The sequence below is a fragment of the Neoarius graeffei genome, chromosome 24 (genome assembly GCF_027579695.1).
Source record: "Neoarius graeffei isolate fNeoGra1 chromosome 24, fNeoGra1.pri, whole genome shotgun sequence".
Lineage (NCBI taxonomy): Eukaryota > Metazoa > Chordata > Actinopteri > Siluriformes > Ariidae > Neoarius > Neoarius graeffei.
Window position 1 is genome coordinate 50,566,110 of NC_083592.1, and position 21,750 is coordinate 50,587,859.

Genomic DNA, 21,750 nt, shown 5'->3' on the forward strand with positions numbered 1-21,750 from the left:
CCGCCACATCTTCCTGCAACCTTCTGTGGAGCTTTCAAAAATCTTGCCTGCTCAAGCACCTAGAGCACGAGTAACTCGAGCATCTACGAGTGGTCACCCATACCTTGTCAGTGTACCCAAATCTTTTATGTTTAATGCATCATGCGGAAGCAGCCTGCAGGAACCAGCCAACACTGATCAATGGCAGGTGCTGTAACAGTATAGTGCTTGGACCCAGGTAATGAATTCGACACTCGGAGAATATGCTGCCCAAGGTTAATAAGATACACAACTAGTTTTAGCGGTTTAACCAAACCATGGATTGTAGATGCCACCTTAATTATGTACTGGACTATAGTTATATGATTAGGCCATTTGAAGGCTACTGATATTTTAGTGCAGTTTTCATTATTGGCCAATCAAAGGAATAGAAGACAAAATAGGGAAGCCATGGCCTAATGGTTAGAGAAGCAGCTTTAGGGCCAAAAGGTCACCAATTTGATTCCCTGGCCCAACAGGAATGGCTGAAGAGCCCTTGAGCAAGGCATCTAACCCCCAACTGCTCCCCAGGCTCTGGGTATGTTGTACATTGCTCTGGATAAGAGAATCTGCTAAAAACCCAGTGTGTACTGGGTATCATTGGTATCTCATAGCTCACAGCTCTGGGTCTTGGGCTCAATCCTGAGCTTGGGTTGGTGTGGAGTATCACGTTTTCCTCAAACGTGAGCCCGTTTGCAGGGTGTGGCTCATAATTGCATGTTTACATTCTCATGAAAAGAAACAAACAAAGGGAACTCGCACACCTAGATGCCGATATAATAATGCACTTTTATTACATATTAAAACAAACAAAAAGTGCTACCAAAGTGAAAAGTACAAACGTTTCGGTCACAATCAGACCATCCTCAGTGCAAACAATTAAAAATAAAGACACGCCCTTATATAGACAAGGCCACATACACGGAAGACAGGTAGTAGGCCTATAACCAAGCCTGAATACAGGTTAGGGTGCATGGATAAAGACATCCTATCATCAGCACCGTTCCCGCCATCATACAACCAATGACATAATACATAATTACAACAAATGTCACATGAAAAAAAAAACCATCGGACAATAAGCGTAAGACTAAGTATACAAACTATTCATAGAAAACAAGTCAAGTCAAAATCATCATTCAATCCATTCGGTTGCAATGTTTTAAAATAAAAAATCCATCTGGCCTCACATCTCAGTAAAAACTGGCTAGTACAACTACTACGATGATTGGGGAGAACTCTGTCAATGCCAACAAACTTAAGATCATTAGCCAAATGTTTAGCTTCATTGAAGTGTCTTGCAACTGGCGATTTAGAGTCCCCCCTATATATCGCGCTCCGATGCTCATTGAGACGGATTCTCAACTGTCTGCGGGTGCACCCCCCCATATTGTAGACCACAGGGACAGCTTAGAAGGTAGATCACATTAATAGAATTACATGTTATAAATTTTCTAATGTTATAGCGTCTTCCTGTTGTGAAACTGGTAAAATAGTCCGTTTTATGAATATTATTGCAAGACACACAATTACAGCAGGGGAAAAAAACAGTAATGTCATCCAGTCATGCGCACGGGCGTTTGGAGTGATCAATAGTATCTGAATGTACCAGCCTATCTTTAAGGTTCGGAGACCTAGAATATGTAAAAAGAGGCGGCTGGGAAAAAAGTTCAGAATATACATTATCAGTTTGAAGGACATGCCAGTGTTGTTTAACAATGTTTTTTATCTGATGACTAAAGGGTGTGTACGTGGTGCAGCAGATGAGAGGAGGATCCTTGCACGGTGGTTTTGCACCTGAACAAGTGCGACCTGAATTGCCCTCAAATTTCACCCAGCCCAGGGCAGAATCAAGGACATCAGTGGCATAACCAAGCTGGATAAACTATTCGTACATTTTGTCTGCCTCTATCAGGAAATCCTCATCCCTCTGGCAAATCCGCCTTACACGTAAAAATTGACTATAGGGGAGCCCACGTTTGGTGGGCTCAGGGTGAAAACTAGAGGCATGCAAACAGCTGTTTTTATCCGTGGGTTTTTTATACAATGTCGTAAAAAGTTTCCCATCTTTACATTTAACCCAAGTATCAAGGAAATGTATCTGACTTTTATCATATTCCAGACTAAATGTAATGGTGTCCACTAAGCTATTCATGTAACGATGGAATTCTTTTAATTGTTCTTCTGTGCCTTTCCAAATGACAAAAAGATCATCAATATAGCGTTTAAACATCAATATACTGTCAATAAATGGGTTGTTTGTGTGTACATGTTTGTGTTCCAAGAAACCCATAAATAAATTAGCATAATCAGGGGCAAATGTTGCACCCATCGCTGTCCCCCTCACCTGAAGAAAAAAGTCATTATTAAACAAGAAATAATTCTTGGTTAAAACCAATTTCGCCATTTCAGTTAGAAAATCAGTTGGCGGGGAACATTGAGGGTGAGTATTTAAAAAAAACTGCAACGCCGCAAGACCAATATCATGAGGGATATTAGTATAAAGGCTAGTAACGTCTCATCTCATCTCATTATCTCTAGCCGCTTTATCCTGTTCTACAGGGTCGCAGGCAAGCTGGAGCCTATCCCAGCTGACTACGGGCGAAAGGCGGGGTACACCCTGGACAAGTCGCCAGGTCATCACAAGGCTGACACATTGACACAGACAACCATTCACACTCACATTCACACCTACGGTCAATTTAGAGTCACCAGTTAACCTAACCTGCATGTCTTTGGACTGTGGGGGAAACCGGAGCACCCGGAGGAAACCCACGCGGACACGGGGAGAACATGCAAACTCCGCACAGAAAGGCCCTCGCCGGCCCCGGGGCTCGAACCCAGGACCTTCTTGCTGTGAGGCGACAGCGCTAACCACTACACCACCGTACCGCCCTCTAGTAACGTCCATGGTGATTAAAAATGTTTCACTGTCCCCTAAATCAACTTGTGTCAATGTTTCAATGAAATCCCCAGTGTCTCTAAGATAGGAGGGTAAAGTTTCCACAAGGGGTCTTAAATGCGCATCAACGAACTTCGAGAGGGGTTCAGTTAGTGAGCCTATGCTCAACACAATTGGACGACCTGTTGGAAATGTATTAAAGGGTTTATGTACTTTAGGTAATATATAAATAACAGGAATGATTGGGTTGTCTGAGGAAAGAAATTTTCTCTCTTGTGTACTAAGATAACCCTTCTCGAATGCATCATTAAGGAAAATATCAATTTCCCTCTTATAAGATGCTGTGGGATTATTATGTAACTTTTTGTAAGAGTCAGCATCCGACAATTGTCTAAGTACTTCTTGTTCATAATCAGAACGATTCATGCTGACTAGATCCCCTCCTTTTCACAGGCCAAAAATTGTTCAGTATTCATCAAATTTGGCAACAATGCTCTTCAGACCAAGATTCACAAACATTATCAGATGGATTTTTCATTTTCAAAAGTGTTCATCTGTTACAGTCCATTGAAATGGGCAGTGAATCTGCCAAACAGGATACGAGCTCATAGCTCAGTTACATCCAATCTTTGGTCAATTGACATAACCTAAAACTTGCTAGCACTGATTACAGCCACACTTTTAACATGATCCGATCACATTGCCATGGCAACTCTGCCCTGCTGGATTCCTTGGCCCCCTCATCGCTGCTTGCAGCGATATTTTATTCTTATTTTTCTGTGATACCAACACAAGCCATGAAGAACAGAGCTTTTTAGATGAATGCCATATCATAGTGCAGGTATATCTTTAAATGTGAAGCCAATCTTGCATAAAAGATGATTTTTTTGCTGTTCAAGCTGGCACGAGATTTAGCTAACATTGCTCCAGTCTTGGGCGGGATGGTGGTGTAGTGGTTAGCACTGTTGCCTCACAGCAAGGAGGCTCTGGGTTCAATGCCAGTGGCTGATGGGGGCATTTCTGTGTGGAGTTTGTACGTTTCCTCCGGGTGCTCCGGTTTCCCCCACAGTCCAAAGACGTGCAAGTTAGACTAACTGGTGGCTCTAAATTGACCATAGGTGTGAATGTGAGTGTGAATGGTTGCTCCAGTCCTGGGTGGCATGGTGGTGTAGTGGTTAGCAACATCACCTCACAGCAAGAAGGTTCTGGGTTTGAGTCCAGTGGCCGATGGGGGCCTTTCTGTGTTGAGTTTGCAGGTTTGCTCTGGTTTCCCTCACAGTCCAAAGACATGCAGGCTGGATAGGTAAGTGGTTGGTTGTTTGTCTCTATGTGTCAGTCCTGTGACGAACTGGTGACTTGTCCAGGGTGTACCCTGCCTCTCACCCATAGCCAGCTGGGATAGGCTCCAGCTTGTCTGTGACCCTGTACAGGGTAAGTGGTTATGGATGGATGCTCCAGTCCTATGAATATCTAGAATTATATAAGAGTAACCAGGACCATGGATCAGATCTCTGGACTTCAAAAACTATATTCACACTTCACAAATCGTACCGAAGTGTGAAAATTATTTACATTGCCCCAGGTGTGATTGTGTATGTATGGTGCCCTGTGCTGGATTGTAGACCCATTCAAGGTGTATTCCTGCCTCACACTGAGTGTTCCCTGGATTCTCTGTAACCCTGGCCAGGAAATACAGTCACTGAAAGTTAGAGATAAATGAGTGACAAGAGGACAATTAAAGTGATACATTTTGATCTGTCTGTACTGAAGGACGTTGGGTTGACAAAGTATCTCATCTCATTATCTCTAGCCGCTTTATCCTTCTACAGGGTCGCAGGCAAGCTGGAGCCTATCCCAGCTGACTACGGGCGAAAGGCGGGGTACACCCTGGACAAGTTGCCAGGTCATCACAGGGCTGACACATAGACACAGACAACCATTCACACTCACATTCACACCTACGCTCAATTTAGAGTCACCAGTTAACCTAACCTGCATGTCTTTGGACTGTGGGGGAAACCGGAGCACCCGGAGGAAACCCACGCGGACACGGGGAGAACATGCAAACTCCACACAGAAAGGCCTTCGCCGGCCCCGGGGCTCGAACCCAGGACCTTCTTGCTGTGAGGCGACAGCGCTAACCACTACACCACCGTGCCGCCCCGGTTGACAAAGTATGATCTAGGAATATAGACCTCTGCCACCTAAGAGATTCTACCTCACGGATATATCGCTGGAGCAACATTCATTGACGCAGAGACAGCTGTTCAGAGATGTTGCTCTGTTTATTGGTGGACAAACATGAGTATACACTCACCGGCCACTTTATTAGGAATACCCATCCACCTGCTGTTTTATGCAGTTCTCTGATAACGGCAGCACAATGCATCAAATCATGCAGATACAAATCAAGAGCTTCAGTTAATGTTCACTTCAAACATCAGAATGGTAAAAATTATGATCTCAAAGTGTGATTTTCACTTGCTGCCAGATGGACTGGTTTGAGTATTTCGGAAATTGCTGATCTCCTGGGGTTTTCACACACACAACTGTCCCTGACTCAACTCGATGTTTTTTTCATTTTTGGCACCATTCTGTGTAAACTCTAGAGTTTACACAGAATGGTGCCAAAAATGAAAAAACATCGAGTTGAGTCAGGGACAGTTCTGTGGGTGGAAACAAATGCTTTGTTGATAAGAAAGGTCAGAGAAAAATGGCCAGACTGCTTTGATCTTTTTTTGCCAGGAAAGATATAGTAACTCATATAATCACTCTTTACAATGGTGGTGAGCAGAAAAGCATCTCAGCATGCAACAGAAAACAGAAGATCACAATGGGTTCCACTCCTGCAGCCAAGAACAGGGATCTTAGAATCAAGAACAAGTGACCAGTGAGTGTGTAAACACATTCAAAAGTGTGTTGTAGGTATATGATTGGCTGATGATGATGATGTGATTGATGGAGCTAAGTTATCTGTGTATGACAGCCAAAAAGAAGTTGTAGGCATGCCAAACAGATATCTCTATCATCCATCCATTATCTATATCTGCTTATCCTGTGCAGGGTCGCGGGCAAGCTGGAGCCTATCCCAGCTCACTATGGGTGACAGGCGGGGTACACCCTGGACAGGTTGCTAGATTATCACAGGGCTGACACATAGACACAGACAACCATTCACACTCAATTTAGAGTCACCAGATCGAGCCCCGTGGCTGGTGAGGGCCTTTCTGTGCGGACTTTGCATGTTCTCCCCATGTCCACGTGGGTTTCCTCCGGGTGCTCCGGTTTCCCCCACAGTCCAAAGACATGCAGGTTAGGTTAACTGGTGATTCTAAATTGACCGTAGGTGTGAATGTGAGTGTGAATGGTTGTCTGTGTCTACAGTATGTGTCAGCCCTGTGATGACCTGTTTCGCCCGTAGTCAGCTGGGATAGGCTCCAGCTTGCCTGCGACCCTGAGATGAGAATGAGATGAGATAATGACTCTAACAGAGGGTTGGCGTAGTGATAAGCACTGTCGCCTCACAGCAAGAAGGTTCTGGGTTCGAGCCCAGCAGCCGGCGGGGGCCTTTCTGTGTGGAGCTTGTATGTTGTCTGCGTGGGTTTCCCCCACAGTTCAAAGACATGCAGTTAGGTTAACGTGGGGCAGCCTTGGGCTGAAGTGCTCTTGAGCAAGGTACCTAAGCCCTGACTGCTCCCCGGGCGCTGTAGTATGGCTGCCCACTGCTCTGGGTGTGTTCACTGCTTCAGATGGGTTAACCCTTTGATGCAAAACATGGGTCAAAAGTGACCTGGCTGAGTTTTTATCTTCTATATCTTTGCAATAAATTAATTCCATCATTCAGTATTCAAGGTATTCCTCAATTAACTTGTTTTTGATCATCATACATCCTTATTTTATTTTTTCCTTTCTTACTTTTTGAATAAAAACCCTTTTTGTATCACTACCCTTCTAATGCACAACATGGGTCAAAAACGACCTGCATTCATTTTCCAGGTTATTTCATGTATGGCTGAGTGTTTCTATGATCTACTTTTGAAATAAATTCATTTTGTCATTTACTTTTCCAAATATGCAGTAAATATCTTGTTTTTGTTTAGCACAAATCATCATTTTTATTTTTCCTTTCTTAAGTTATGAACAAGCACAGCTTTTGTAATTCTACATCAAGTTTACACACATGGGTCAGAACCGACCCGCATGCATTTACTCCAGCGTTTGGTGGGAACTGTGAATTGTGCTTGTGTCAGACATTTCACAGCTCAGCACGGCGCCCTTTGCCCATCTAATACATGGAAGTAATGTTTTTCAATTGTTCTAACATTAGAAAAAAATTGATTATGTTTAGGTTACCTTGAGAGTGAGTAGATTACTTGTCAGAAAGTTACAAGTAATTACTATTAGCTACCGAGCTGTCGACATATTCTACTTTAGTTAGCTAATTTTATTGTAGCTGGCTTAGCTAACTACATAATTAATAAATAAATAACCGGCCCCATTCACTGCTAAAGTAATTACTTGAAACAAATTATTATTATAGTATTAGGACATTTAATTTTAAATCACACTTGGATGACCCATGTGCAGTAATATAAAACGTATTTTTGTTCATAAAGTAGGAAAGAAAAAATTAAATTAATGATTTGTGGTAATTAAAAACAAGATATTTAAAGAATACTTGGAATATTCGATCATAAAAATAAATTGATTTCAAAAGACAGAGCAAAGAAAAACTCAGTCAGCATGAAATAACCTGGAAAATGAATGCGGGTCATTTTTGACCCATGTTGTGCATTAGAAGGGGTGTGCATATGTTTTGCATCAAAGGGTTAAATCATAAAAGAGGATGAATCTCACTGTGCTTGAAGTGTGCATGTGACAAATAAAGGTTTCTTCTTCTTCAAAGACATGCAGTTAGGTTAACTGGCTAGTTGTCCATAGGTGTGAATGGTTGTTTCCCAAGCCCGGAAATGGGAGGGTTGTGGCAGAAAGGGCATCCGGTGTTAACCTATGCTCCACTTGATGTGACGTGGATCAGGATCAGTCGGGTCCACATGGGTGGACCCCGAGCAGCAGAAGGAGGAAGAAGAATGTCTCATCTCATCTCATCTCAAGCCGCTTTATCCTGTTCTACAGGGTCGCAGGAGCCTATCCCAGCTGACTACGGGCGAAAGGCGGGGTACACCCTGGACAAGTCGCCAGGTCATCACAGGGCTGACACATAGACACAGACAACCATTCACACTCACATTCACACCTACGCTCAATTTAGAGTCACCAGTTAACCTAACCTGCATGTCTTTGGACTGTGGGGGAAACCGGAGCACCCGGAGGAAACCCACGTGGACACGGGGAGAACATGCAAACTCCACACAGAAAGGCCCTCGCCGGACCTTCTTGCTGTGAGGCGACAGCGCTAACCACTACACCACCGTGCCGCCCCAAGAAGAATGTCTCTGAGACAAACTGTATATTATTTTCTTGCGCCGTGTGGAACAGCGCGCGCGTCATGGCGCACGTTAGGGTTGTGCGTTCTCGGTCTTGGAGAGCACGTGCGCAAATGCGCTTGGAAAAAAAAAATGAGTAACGGAGCAGAACGGGAGGGGAGGGGAGGGGAGGGGAGGGGGAGCTTGGTGATGATGACAGGAGATAAAAACCGGTGCTGGAGCACCGCGCAGGCGTTCTCTCTCTCTCTCTCTCTCTCTCGAGCGTGCGCGCTCTGTATTTCCGGAGGATGCTGTTGCGGCTGCTGTTCTGACGGGACTCACACTCCAAACAAGCTGAACTCTATTTCACACACACACACACACACACACACTGAGGACCGAGCAAAGAAAACACACACACACACTACACACACACGCATACCTCGCTCAGGAGCTGCGCGCGCGTTTATCCAAACGGTGAGCTGATATGCATCATTTCATCTTCCTATATATATATTTTTTTTCTTTCTTCTTACTTTAAAAAAAATTATATATATATATATATATATATATATATATATATATATATATATATATATATATATCTTGTGATGAGAATCTTGCTTTGGTGTAAATGCTGCCACACTCATGAGCTCATTGCGACCGAGGCGCAACTTTTGTGCGGTGCGCGCGCTCCTGTTGATTCCTCTTTTGGGGAGGAAACAAACAAACAAACAAACAAACAATATTCATTAAGAAAAAAAAAAACCTAACCGGGACAGGACAGTGCGCGTGCAGCAGGTCACAGTCGCACCTTGAGCTTCGGAATGAGCTCGTGCACTGATAGTGATTTGTGAGGTTTATAAAACTTAGAGATTTTTTTTTTTTAAGAGATGCAAAAGTTTTTGGATTTTTTTTTTTAAATATACAGAAACTGAATGCACATTCCCCCTCCCCCCATTTTTATACATGCATGATGGTTTTATTAATTTCACGTGCACTTGTTGCATTAGGAGAGATCATTCAAATTCTGAGTACTGCTTTAATATTATTTATTTTCACCAAGTTTCATTAAAAAAATGTCAAAATTATTTCTTGAGAACACTACACCACACCACACCACACCACACCACAGCACACCATGCTCCTAACATTGCGCTGGTGTTAGTTTGATTAATCCCTATAAGTAAACTGCCAGACTCAACAACTCATCAGGTTTATTCTTGAGCCATCTGGGTGTTTTGTCTTCAATGTGCATCATGGATTGTTGTCATTATTCCTGTCTGTCTTCGTGCTTGTCGTCGAGGTGAAGTCGTAAACCTAAGTGTGTGAAAGCCTTGAGCGTGTAAGTAGGTTATTCCTTGCTTATGTGTTGGACCACAGCAAAACTGCTCCAGCGTCTCGATTTGCTGCTTGTGCAGATAAGCAGAGGGTCACAGCAGGACTTTCGGATTTGGTTAGGTTTATTCCAGCTGTGTCCTGATGCAGGCGTGTGATTCGTGGACTCTCGGAGAAAGTGGGAGTTCAGTTATTGTTAGCTTTAAGTGTACATAGGGATATGTTTTGTGGATCTTTCAGGACAAAAGCAAATTTCTGTATCAAGGACATTCCTGCGTCTTTGAGATTTGAGAAGCATTCAGGCAACTGTACCATTCATAAAGTTCCTTGGTGTGTCCATGAATTTTCCAACCTCTCACATAGCTACTTTGAAAAACCAATTAAAAGAGACCACTTTTTTTTTGACCATGCATGAAATCTAAGGTAAAGTTGTTTTTGCACATTTGCAGAGTGGCGTTACGGCACAGAGCAGCATCACCATGCAAGACACAGAGGTGAGTGTGTGTGAACTGCAGCCCAACATCATCTCCGTGCGCCTGTTCAAGCGGAGAGTGGGTGGTCTGGGATTCCTGGTGAAGCAGCGCGTGTGCAAACCCCCCGTCATCATCTCAGATCTAATCCGGGGTGGCGCGGCTGAGGAGTGTGGCCTGGTCCAGGTGGGTGACATCGTACTTGCTGTCAACAACAAGCCACTGGTGGACATGAGCTATGAGCGTGCACTGGAGACGCTGAAGAACGTCTCACCCGAGAGCCATGCCGTCCTCATCCTGCGCGGCCCCGAGGGCTTCAGTACACATCTGGAGACCACGCTGAGTGGAGACGGACGGCCACGGACAGTGCGTGTCACCAAGCCGGTGTCAGCCCGGGCGTGTCAGCGCTGCACACCCAAGGAGCTGAGGGCCATTGAGAACCTGGCGTCATCGTCCTCCACTTCATCCTCTTCCACCTTCTCGTCTATGGCACGTAAGGAGACCAAAAGTTTGATCCCGCTGAGCGGACCGGACGCGTTGCTTAATGGTGTGGAGGAAAGCAACGAGCTGCTGAAGGAGATCGAGCCCGTGCTTAAGCTGATCAAGAACAACAGCAAGAGGGATGTGAATGGAGAGGGACAGAGGGGTGTGGAGAAGAGGGACGCTGAAGTGCAGGTGGAAAGGTAAGAGGAGGCGAGATGGAGAATCAGGACACATGCACACACTGATCAGCTATCATTTAACCCCTTATTGGGAAGCGTGCAGTTAATTTATGAAACTCCCAGGTCCATACTCAGATTCCTCACTCATTCCTTTTCATATTAGTTTCACTTTAGCGAGTGAATAATTCTGAGTGATTTCTGAATGAATAAACAAATAATAAACTGGAGGCTTCAATGGTTAAGGAAATTAGTTGCATCATAAAATTTGTTTGGTTTGTTGCATGAAACCAACTGAAGGCCACCATTCACCATCAGCCACCATCATTCACCATCAGCCACCATCAACCACCATCATTCATAATGATGCAGACGAGACAGAATTAACCTGCCTTCAAGTCTCAGGAAAGCAAAATGGATACTTAAGGGTTCTGTCCTTCCTGAAGTCTTTCGGTTGTACATGGACTTTTAGGAATTTACCAGGAGGAACAAACCACAGAACGCTTGAGGGGGTTATATTTTTATCATCGTATATAAAATATTTAGTATGTACAATGAAACTTATAGCTAGCATTCACAAGAGTGAGGGCATTAAGAGGAACTTTAAGGGGTTAAAACAAACAAAAGGGGGCATAATAGATAATAGATAACAGAACAACAACAATCATCATCATCATCATCAGAGGAACCCCCTCCCCAACACCACCACCAACAACAACAACAGCAATAATAATAATAATAATAATAATAATAATAATAATGAAACCCCTTCACCAACAACAACAACAATAATAAACATACTATTTTTAATAACTATATATGTGTGTGTGGGCGGCACGGTGGTGTAGTGGTTAGCGCTGTCGCCTCACAGCAAGAAGGTCCGGGTTCGAGCCCCGTGGCCGGCGAGGGCCTTTCTGTGCGGAGTTTGCATGTTCTCCCCGTGTCCGTGTGGGTTTCCTCCGGGTGCTCTGGTTTCCCCCACAGTCCAAAGACATGCAGGTTAGGTTAACTGGTGACTCTAAATTGACCGTAGGTGTGAATGTGAGTGTGAATGGTTGTCTGTGTCTATTTGTCAGCCCTGTGATGACCTGGCGACTTGTCCAGGGTGTACCCCGCCTTTCGCCCGTAGTCAGCTGGGATAGGCTCCAGCTTGCCTGCGACCCTGTAGAACAGGATAAAGCGGCTAGAGATAATGAGATGAGATGAGATATGTGTGTGTGTGTTGTACTGGATTGTCATACATACATAACTTTCTATGCTGTCTGGATGTGTTATTATCCAAATACATGTTCTGTGATCATCATCATCATCAAATGCTATCTGTCCTGAATGAGTTGAGTTAGTGGTTTATTGGAAATGTGGCCAGACTGCAGACATTTCCTCTGATTAGAGGATGATGTCATTAGTTTGTACCTGATCTGGATTAGTCAATTAGCCTAATAGTTTGGAGCTGCTGAGCTGCTGATAGAAATCTGATTTACCTGTAAATCCGAAGGCGTCGCTTCTCCAGACGAACTCACTGCCGTCCCCAGGGGATGAGTCAGAGACTTCCTGGAGCTCACTGTATATTTCCGAAAGAAATTGTGTTTAAGTGTGTTTGGGAAAAAATATTAACAGACACATGTTTGACAGAGTGAGTCTGCAAATCTAACTTAGTTGTTTGGAAAGTCATATTAATCAGAAATGACACTAAATAAGGTTGTGTTTAAAAGCGTCCCAATGTAGGCAGATGAGTTCAGAAAGCAAACAAAGCCAATTACTGTAAGGAGTGAGATTGATCTATGAGCCCAAATGTCTCAGAATACAATCTCTCCAATGTTTTTTTTTTTTTTTAAACAAATGAAAGACAGAGTAAGTATTGGTAAAACATTGTAGACATGTACACGATACAGTTCCCAGTATTTAATTAAGTCCTCCAGCACTGCGAGCAGAAACAAATTCAACTCGGCAGGAAAACACTGCGATGCTGGAGGATCTCATCAAACACTTAAGGCTTCCTCCTGAGTGTTGGCAACAAAAAAAAAGGAAAAAAGCGATGCTTGAAAATGATACCATTCAAAAGGTGGAGGTTGTGCTAATGGCTCGTCGCTGAAGCTATGAACGTTGTCTTACCATGCGTAAAAATCACCTTAAACGACGTCTGTGCTGAAGATTCCTGTTTGAGGCGTGTGAGTTAAATTACGATTTCACACTGAGGTGATGTTTCTCTGTACCTGAGATTACCGCGGTGAGGGAGACGCAGAATAAAGTTTAGTGAGGCAGCTTCAGGGAGAAACATTCACTGCCACTGATGAAAAAGAGAGAGAGAGAGAGAGAGACGGGGCTGGGGAAAGACAGAGGAGAGAAAAAGAGAGGGTGAATAAAATAGAAAACAATTAAAAAGAGATTGAGAGAACAGGGTAGTAAGAAAAGGGAGCGAGAGAAGAAGAAAGGAAGAGAAAGAAGAGAAGGAGGGAGGAAAGAGAAAGAGAATGACAAATAGTGGAAGTGACAAAGCGTGGAAGTGGCAGACAGTTGCAGAGAGAGAGAGAGACTGAAAGGAAGAGGGTTAGAAAGAGTTAGAAAAGAAGGATTGAGAGAGAGAGGTGAGACAGAAATGAAGAGGAAGAGAGAGAGAGAAAGCAAGAGATATACAGAGAGAGGAAGAAGTAGAGAGAAAAGATGGGTGAGAGAATGAGAGAGTTAGAAAGAGGGTTGGAAAGAGAGACAGGTGGAAGAGAGACAGACAGTAAAAAAGGGGGAGAGAGATGAGCAGAGGAGAGACAAAGAAAAAGAAAGAGGGGGAGAGAGAGAGAGAGACTGAAAGGAAGAGGGTTAGAAAGCAAGAGAGCCATAAATTAATAGCATTAGAAAAAGGACTGAGAGAGAAGTGAGACAGAAGTGAAGAGAGGAAGACAAAGAGATACAGAAAGAGGAAGAGGCAGAGAGAAATGATGGGTGAGATAATGAGAGTTAGAAAGAGAGACCTAAAGAAAGATAAAGTATGGAGACAGGGGAGGGGGACAGGGATAACAATTAGAAAGAGAAAGACAAGGAAGTGTGTGTGTGTGTGTGTGTGTGTGTGTGTGTGTGTGTGTGTGTGTGTGTGTGCGCGTGTGCGTGCGTGTGAGAGAGAGACAGGGAAAGAGAATGGATGAGAGGATGAGAAAAAGGGTTAAACAGAAGGACAGAGACAGGTGGAGGAGAGACAGGCATAAAAAGGGGGAGAGAGATGAGTAGAGGAGAGAAAGAGAAAGAGGGACAGAGAGACAGAGAGAAGGGGGGACTGAAAGGAAGATGGTGAGAAAGAGAGAGAGCCAGAAATTAAGAGAGTTAGAAAAAGAAGAATCGAGTGAGAGGTGAGACAGAAGTGAAGAAAAAGAGAGAGAAAGAGATACACAGAGAGAGGAAGAGGTAGAGAGAAAAGATGAGTGAGAGAATGGGAGTTAGAAAGAGAGAGGGGGTTTGAAAGGGGGGATAAAAATGAGAGGGGGGGACAAAAATGAGAGAGAGATAAAAATGAGAAGGGGGACAAAAATAAGAGAGAGATAAAAATGAGAAGGGAGAGAGAGAGAGGGATAAAATGAGAGAGGGAGAGAGAGAGAGAGAGAGAGAGAGTAGGGAAAGGGTGAGAGAATGAGAAGTAGAGAAGAGACAGAAAGGACAAGGGTTAGAAAAAGAGAGAAAGGGGGAGATGGATAGATAAAGTGGGAGAGGTGGGGGAGATGGGTGAGAGACAAAGAGAAATAGAGGCAAAGAAAAAACGTGAGCAAAAGAAAGAAAGGTGTGTGTGTGTGTGAGAGAGAGAGAGAGAGAGAGAGAGAGAAGCTAGAATTCACAAAAAGACACTGCTGTTATTTTCAGAAGTATAATCTGAGAATTTCTCCGTGTGAAGGATTTCCCAGACATTCAACAACAATTAAAAAAAAATGCTGTAAAATGAGTGAATCTGGTGACCGTTTCATCACATTTCAGAGGTCAAAGGTCATCTCTTTCCTCAGAAGTGTAATAATAACCAACTCTTGCTGTCCATTATTAAAGTGTTAATGAGAGTGAAGTCATGTGACCTGTGTGTTCAGTGTGACATCACAGCGCTCCTCACCGACTCCAAACCAAACGGCTCCTCCACACCGCACTCGTTTACTCACTCGTCTCACGTTTGTGGTGGATGTCACTATGGTTCCCATCATGCAACCCTGGAAAGGAAAGTGTGAAGAATTTATACCGTGAGTGTTTGTTTACACGGTGACGTACTGTATGTCTGTACGCTGTGAGAGCCCTGGGTGCTGTTTAAACCCTGACGTTCATCAGATAGTTAAGTGCAAAATTATTTCACAGTTAGGACAAAATAATAAACAAGCAGAAATATAAACATCTTTAGTGCGTTTGGTTTGAATTATGTTCCTTTAATATATCAATAATGTGTCAATAAATATTTACTGATCGTACATAAACCAAACGATATCACGGTGTTGTTTAATGCTCGATTCTGATTGGTCAGAAGGTGTTGATTCGTTTTCAATAACAGCAGCTCTGGTTTATACACAGTTTATATTAATGTTCCAGATAAACAGAGAAGCCGTGTGTGATTGTTACTATGGTGACGTTTTCCTCCATGAGGAGGTTCATTAGAAGGAGTCTCCAGTGTCAGTGTGATGTAACCAGCTCTAACGGGACACTTTCAGACACTGGAACGTCTCTAGGGTTTTAAATTGTTCCTATTAGCTTTAGGATTTTGCTGGGAATCGAACCCGGGTCACTGGTGTAATGATCCAGCAAACCCCCACTAAGCCACCAGGGGAATGACTCAAGTGCAGAGGCGTGAGGTGAAGGTAGAAAGTAGCAAAAACCAGTTTCTTTACAATATGTACACTATTTACAATCCAGGGCAAAAAAAAAAAAAAAAAAAAGTATAATCCAAAGGTTCAGAGGTAAAAAACAAAAGGTATAATCCACAAATGAAAACAAAAGGGGCAAAATGCAAAACGCTTAGAAGATCCAAAAGGGTAGAAAAAATCCAAAGAAAACAAAATACCAAAAAACTCAAGAGCACAGGCAAGGTACATGGGCCAGAGGAAACTAGCACTAGACAGCATAGCATAAAGACTCCGTGACTAGGGAACAAACAGAGGAGTATTTAAACACAAAATAAATTGAACACAGGTGACGATAATGAAGACAAACAGGCAATCAACACAAACACAAAACACAGGAACAGTGGTGGCCTCTAGAGGCCAAAACAAACATGACAAGAAAAGGAAATAACAGCGGCCTCTAGAGGCCAAAACAGTCCCAGTCCTAACATTAGGAGAGAGAGAACAGGCTGTTTATAGCTGCTATAACGTCAGTAATGTAACAGGGAAGTTCCACAGCATTAAAGTAATGATAAACAGATAAAAAGAATTGTGTGCCTTTTCTTTTATATGTATTTTAACATCAACGAATTGCTCTCGTATAAAAACAGTAAAACACTTCAGGACTTGCTGTGACTGGAAAGTAATCAATTCGCCCGACTGTAGAGAGTTACAGACCACGCCCTGTAGCGGATTAGTTACAGACCACGCCCTGTAGCGGATTAGTTACAGACCACGCCCTGTAGCGGATTAGTTACAGACCACGCCCTGTAGCGGATTAGTTACAGACCACGCCCTGTAGCGGATTAGTTACAGACCACGCCCTGTAGCGGATTAGTTACAGACCACGCCCTGTAGCGGATTAGTTACAGACCACGCCCTGTAGCGGATTAGTTACAGACCACGCCCTGTAGCGGATTAGTTACAGGCCACGCCCTGTAGCGGATTAGTTACAGGCCACGCCCTGTAGCGGATTAGTTACAGGCCACGCCCTGTAGCGGATTAGTTACAGGCCACGCCCTGTAGCGGATTAGTTACAGGCCACGCCCTGTAGCGGATTAGTTACAGGCCACGCCCTGTAGCGGATTAGTTACAGGCCACGCCCTGTAGCGGATTAGTTACAGACCACGCCCTGTAGCGGATTAGTTACAGACCACGCCCTGTAGCGGATTAGTTGCCTGGAACAGCAGACGACAAGTGGGTTTATCAGGGACTTCCTTCCATCAGTTCAGAGTTTTGGGGCTTTGGTTCTGTTTTGTTCAAATCAGACACAGATAGAGTCAGGGGACAACCTGCTCTTTCTTTCTTTCTTTCTTTCTTTCTTTCTTTCTTTCTGTCTGTCTGTCTGTCTGTCTGTCTGTCTGTCTGTCTGTCTGTCTTTCTGTCTGTCTTTCCGTCTGTCTGTCTGTCTTTCCGTCTGTCTGTCTGTCTTTCCGTCTGTCTGTCTGTCTGTCTTATTCATGTTTTTTCTTTCTTTCTTTCTTTCTTTCTTTCTTTCTTTCTTTCTTTCTTTCTTTCTTTCTTATTTATGGTTTCTTTCTTTCTTAGAAAAATTGTTAAATAACAGCACATTTTCATTTGTTGCACCTCGTAAGTATACATGAAGAAAGTACAATTTTATAAAAATAGAAAATGTACGATATTCCTAAATATTATATAATTCCTGGTGTCTCATATGGTGTCAATAGGAGAAAAAAAAGACCATGGGGGAAATAAAGTTATCAAATTGATTTTTTTTTTCAGAATACTATTAAAATTTTATCATGAGGTTCAAAAAAGTTGCAGTAAATGCAATTATATTTTTCATCTTTATTTTTATGTATTTATTGGTGTTAGTCAGGGGTAAGTTGGTCTGGTTTTAAAATCAAAACTATAAAACAGTAGTTAACCTGAACGAACGTATTACATGGTGTGTGAAACTGCTTTGTATTAATTTATTTGGTGTGATGATGAACATAATAAAACCCTTGTGTTTCAGCTCATGGTGAAGAAAGAAAGGTCAGATGTGAGCGATCTAAAAGCAAAAACATAAACACACTTTACACAACTTCTACTACTTGTTGCTTTATCATTCTCATTCTCATTACTGATGTTTCATAGAGGCTTTATTCATCTTTTCAGTGAGAAGATGTGTGTGTGTGTGTGTGTGTGTGTACTGGAGATGAATACACCAATCAGCCAGAACATTAACCCCACCTGCCTGATAGTGTGTAGATCAGCCTTGTGCTGCCAAACAGCTCTGACTCACCCAAACCTGGACTCCATGAGACCTCTGAAGGTGTGCTGTGGGATCTGTCTGGATGGATTAGACTTGTTTATTCAGCACATCCCACAGATACTCGATCGGATTGAGATCTGGGGAATTTGGAGGCTGAGTCAACACCTTGAGCTCTTTGTCATGTTCCTCAAACCATTCCTGAACAATTCCTGTCATTAGGGAATAGCGTTGCCATGAAGGGGTGTAGTTGGTCTGCAACAGTGTTTAGGTACAGTAGGTGGTACGTGTCAGTGTTATAGTCGAGTCACTAAACCTTGAGTCCGAGTCCAGTCTCAAGTCCCCAGTGTTCAAGTGGGAGTCATTAAGAAATTTCGAGTTGAGTTTGAGTTGAATCTACGACTGATCCAAGTCGAGTCTGAGAACAAGACTCCAACTGCACTATCTGATGGTGGCTGTTTCAGCGCCATTAACATAAGTTTGTTCCTGAACATGACGTATGAACAGGTGAATGTGCTTCTCTTTGTCAGGGCATGTGAAGTATTCTGTCAGAGATGGTTGGGATATGGATGTAAGTGCAGAAGATCTGTTTATTAATACAAGTGAAGACGGTAAACAATCCAGAACGGCAGGCAAAATCATAACACGGTGAAACAGGCAACAGGTTGAGCGAGGCACAAACAGGCTATCGTAGACTCGGCAGAATCAAAGATGAGAAACAGGAAATCAGGGATCATGAAACCAAACAAGGAAATAAGGCTCAGTAATGTGTCAACAACGCAACTCAATACTTCGCAAAGTAAGTGTGTTTTCACAATTTTTATCCAGGCGCGCTGATTGTGCCTTAATCCTGTGCAAGTGCGAGTCTTTTACGGCGTGTGTGAGAGAGTCCGCTTGGTGCGCATGCTGTCCGGAGCGCGCCCAAGAGTCTATCTGATGCACGTGCCAAGGCACATAGGTGTGACACTCTTACACGAAATTAGTACAAAATTAATGTAGATATAAATATCCTATGCCAAATTATTATGGCATGTTACAAAAAATAAAGAAAAAATTAGAGTCCTCATCTCCAATTTACGAGTCCGAATGCAGTTAATGCACGAGTCCGAGTCCAAGTCTGAGTCATCAGTGTTCAAGTCCAAGTCGAGTCACGAGTCCTTAAATGAGAACTGAAGTCATTTTTAAATTGCTTTATTTTTTAATTAACGTGTTATTCAATTACGTTTTCAGTTTTAGTAACCTTATGTCGTGACTCGTATTGGCAGCTAATTGCAGTTAAATATTATACTTATCGGCCTATTCGGTTTTTAGCCGTGTTGAATTTAGTTCGTTTGGTCCACGGCAGGCGTCGCTTATCCGCGCGATCTTCACGAGACTTGTGCGAGACTTCGAAACGTGAAACGTCAGCCAGGTGTCAGTGCTGCCATTTTGAAAACTGTTTTCCAAACGAAATATTGGACAAAAACGAGTTTAAATGACGATTACTGCCTACTTTTTTCAAACTTTCCTGATTGCTAGCAAAACAAACAAAACTTCCGGCTTGATTACATCAGCATTCGAAAGAGGCCGCGCGCGTCTTTTGAAAACGTTGGCAGATGTCGGTCGCTTTGATTTCTGCTGTATGTTTTACTTCCATCCTACAATGTCTCGCACAGGTCTCGACGAATCTCATTTACGGCCATCGCTTTGACATATGGACTGATATATTACAGAGCATATTTCAAACACTCATAACTTGCTATAGCAGTGACAACATAGCGATCAAAAATGCATTCTGATATTTAATAAAATGAGATATAGAATTTTGATAATAAAAAAATTTGCCTTCAGTTCTCCTTTAAAGTTAGGGCACGAGTTGAACTTGAGTACTTCAAGCCTGGTACGTGTCAAAGTAACATCCACATGACCCAAGGTTTCCCAGTAGAACATTGCTCAGAGCATCACATTGCCTCCACCGGCTTGATGGAAAAGAAAACCTGATTCATCAGAATCACCAGGTCACCTTCATCCAGTTCTGATGCTCATGCGCCCACTGTAGGTGCTTTCAGTGGTGGACAGGAGTCATCATGGGCACTCTGAGCAGTCTGTATCTACACAACCCCATGCACAGCAAGGTGTGATGCACTGTGTGTTCTGACTCCTTTCTTTTCAGTAATTTGTACTCCAGAAGCTTTTCTGTGGGATCAGACCAAACACTCCCCACCCTTGCAACTCTTTCACAGGTTCTCTTTTAGTAGCTACTAACTACAGCCAACCACTCAGATCCATACCCTTGCCATTTTTCCTGCTTCCATCACATCAACTTTGAGAACTGACTGATCACTTGCTGTAATATATCCCACCCCCTGATAATCTCTTCACCTGTCAGTGGTTGTAATGTTACGGCTGATTGGTATATATGTGTAGGTGTGCTTCCCCCCCCCCCAAGTGTAATATGAGTACTGATGTGAAGTGTTTCTCCTCTCAGAGACCTTGGTGTGGGAATAAACAACAATGTTCAGCTGGCCTCCGATAACGACAGAGTGTTTGATGACCTCTGGAGGAAGGACAACATGCCCACGGTGTTCAACAATCCGTACTCAGAAAGTGACAAGGTAGAACAAAGTCAAGCTTCACCACACACTTCTGCGACCCCTGATTATTAGCATTTTTTTTTTTACATGGTGTGTTCATCTCATTCATCTCTCAGAGGTTTACTTTCGATAAAAACAGCTTCAAAGATAAAATGGAAGGACAGTATACTAAGTACGAAGTACATGCAGCTAAATCGATGTTCTTAGTGTATACGTAGCTAATCACAGCGAATGAATCCGTGTTGATTGATTTTCCATAACAGCAGCTTTTAGAGCAGTTTTGGCTGCTAGGAAAATCACGTTATCGTTTCTATAGTAATGGATAATTTTCAGGACGTGCATGGTGTACGTTCCACATAATCTAAGCATCTCATCTCATTATCTCTAGCTGCTTTATCCTGTTCTACAGGGTCGCAGGCAAGCTGGAGCCGATCCCAGCTGACTACGGGCGAAAGGCGGGGTACACCCTGGACAAGTCGCCAGGTCATCACAGGGCTGACACATAGACACAGACAACCATTCACACTCACATTCACACCTACGGTCAATTTAGAGTCACCAGTTAACCTAACCTGCATGTCTTTGGACTGTGGGGGAAACCGGAGCACCCGGAGGAAACCCACGCGGACACGGGGAGAACATGCAAACTCCACACAGAAAGGCCCTCGCCGGCCACGGGGCTCGAACCCGGACCTTCTTGCTGTGAGGCGACAGCGCTAACCACTACACCACTGTGGTAATGGTAATATTTCTCAATCATCAGCTGTCAGGTTATAATCCTATGAAAACCCATGACCTTGAGTTTGACATTTCAAAGTCATTCAAGGTCAAAGATCATGATGCCAAATGAAAGGCCATATGGGAGTTCCTATATGCTCATAATAGTAAACATTTGTCTATCGGCAACTGTTTTTGAGTTATAATGGAAAATGTTATTTTGATCGAAAGGTTGACCTTTCCGATTACCTTGACCTTCACCTTGACCCGATTACCCCCAAAATTTAATCAGGTAATCTACAGATCATCACCCACCTCTGCTGAAAATTTGAAGTCGACTGGTGCAACCATCTAGATGCTAGATTGTTAAGACAGACACACAAACAAACAAACAAACAAACCAAACCAAACTGATTACAATACCTCACCCTGTTTACTCCATCGCGGGTGAGGTAGTAATAATAATAATAATAAAAAGGGGGCAGCACGGTGGTGTAGTGGTTAGCACTGTCGCCTCACAGCAAGAAGGTCCGGGTTCGAGCCCCGTGGCTGGCGAGGGCCTTTCTGTATGGAGTTTGCATGTTCTCCCCGTGTCCGCGT

The 21,750-nt window shown here is 43.3% G+C and overlaps 1 protein-coding gene across 1 annotated transcript in view; it reads left to right on the plus strand.

Annotated features, from left to right (window-relative positions):
- The first annotated feature begins 8,596 nt into the window (after positions 1–8,596).
- The window catches only part of nos1 (nitric oxide synthase 1 (neuronal)), a 160,157-nt gene continuing 147,003 nt past the window's right edge, over positions 8,597–21,750 (plus strand). Inside the window, exons 1-3 of the mRNA XM_060907439.1 lie at positions 8,597–8,823; positions 10,134–10,837; positions 20,328–20,454. Of these exons, the coding sequence (XP_060763422.1) occupies positions 10,164–10,837; positions 20,328–20,454 (801 nt within the window). The 5' untranslated portion in view covers positions 8,597–8,823; positions 10,134–10,163. The remainder of the gene's footprint in view (positions 8,824–10,133; positions 10,838–20,327; positions 20,455–21,750) is intronic.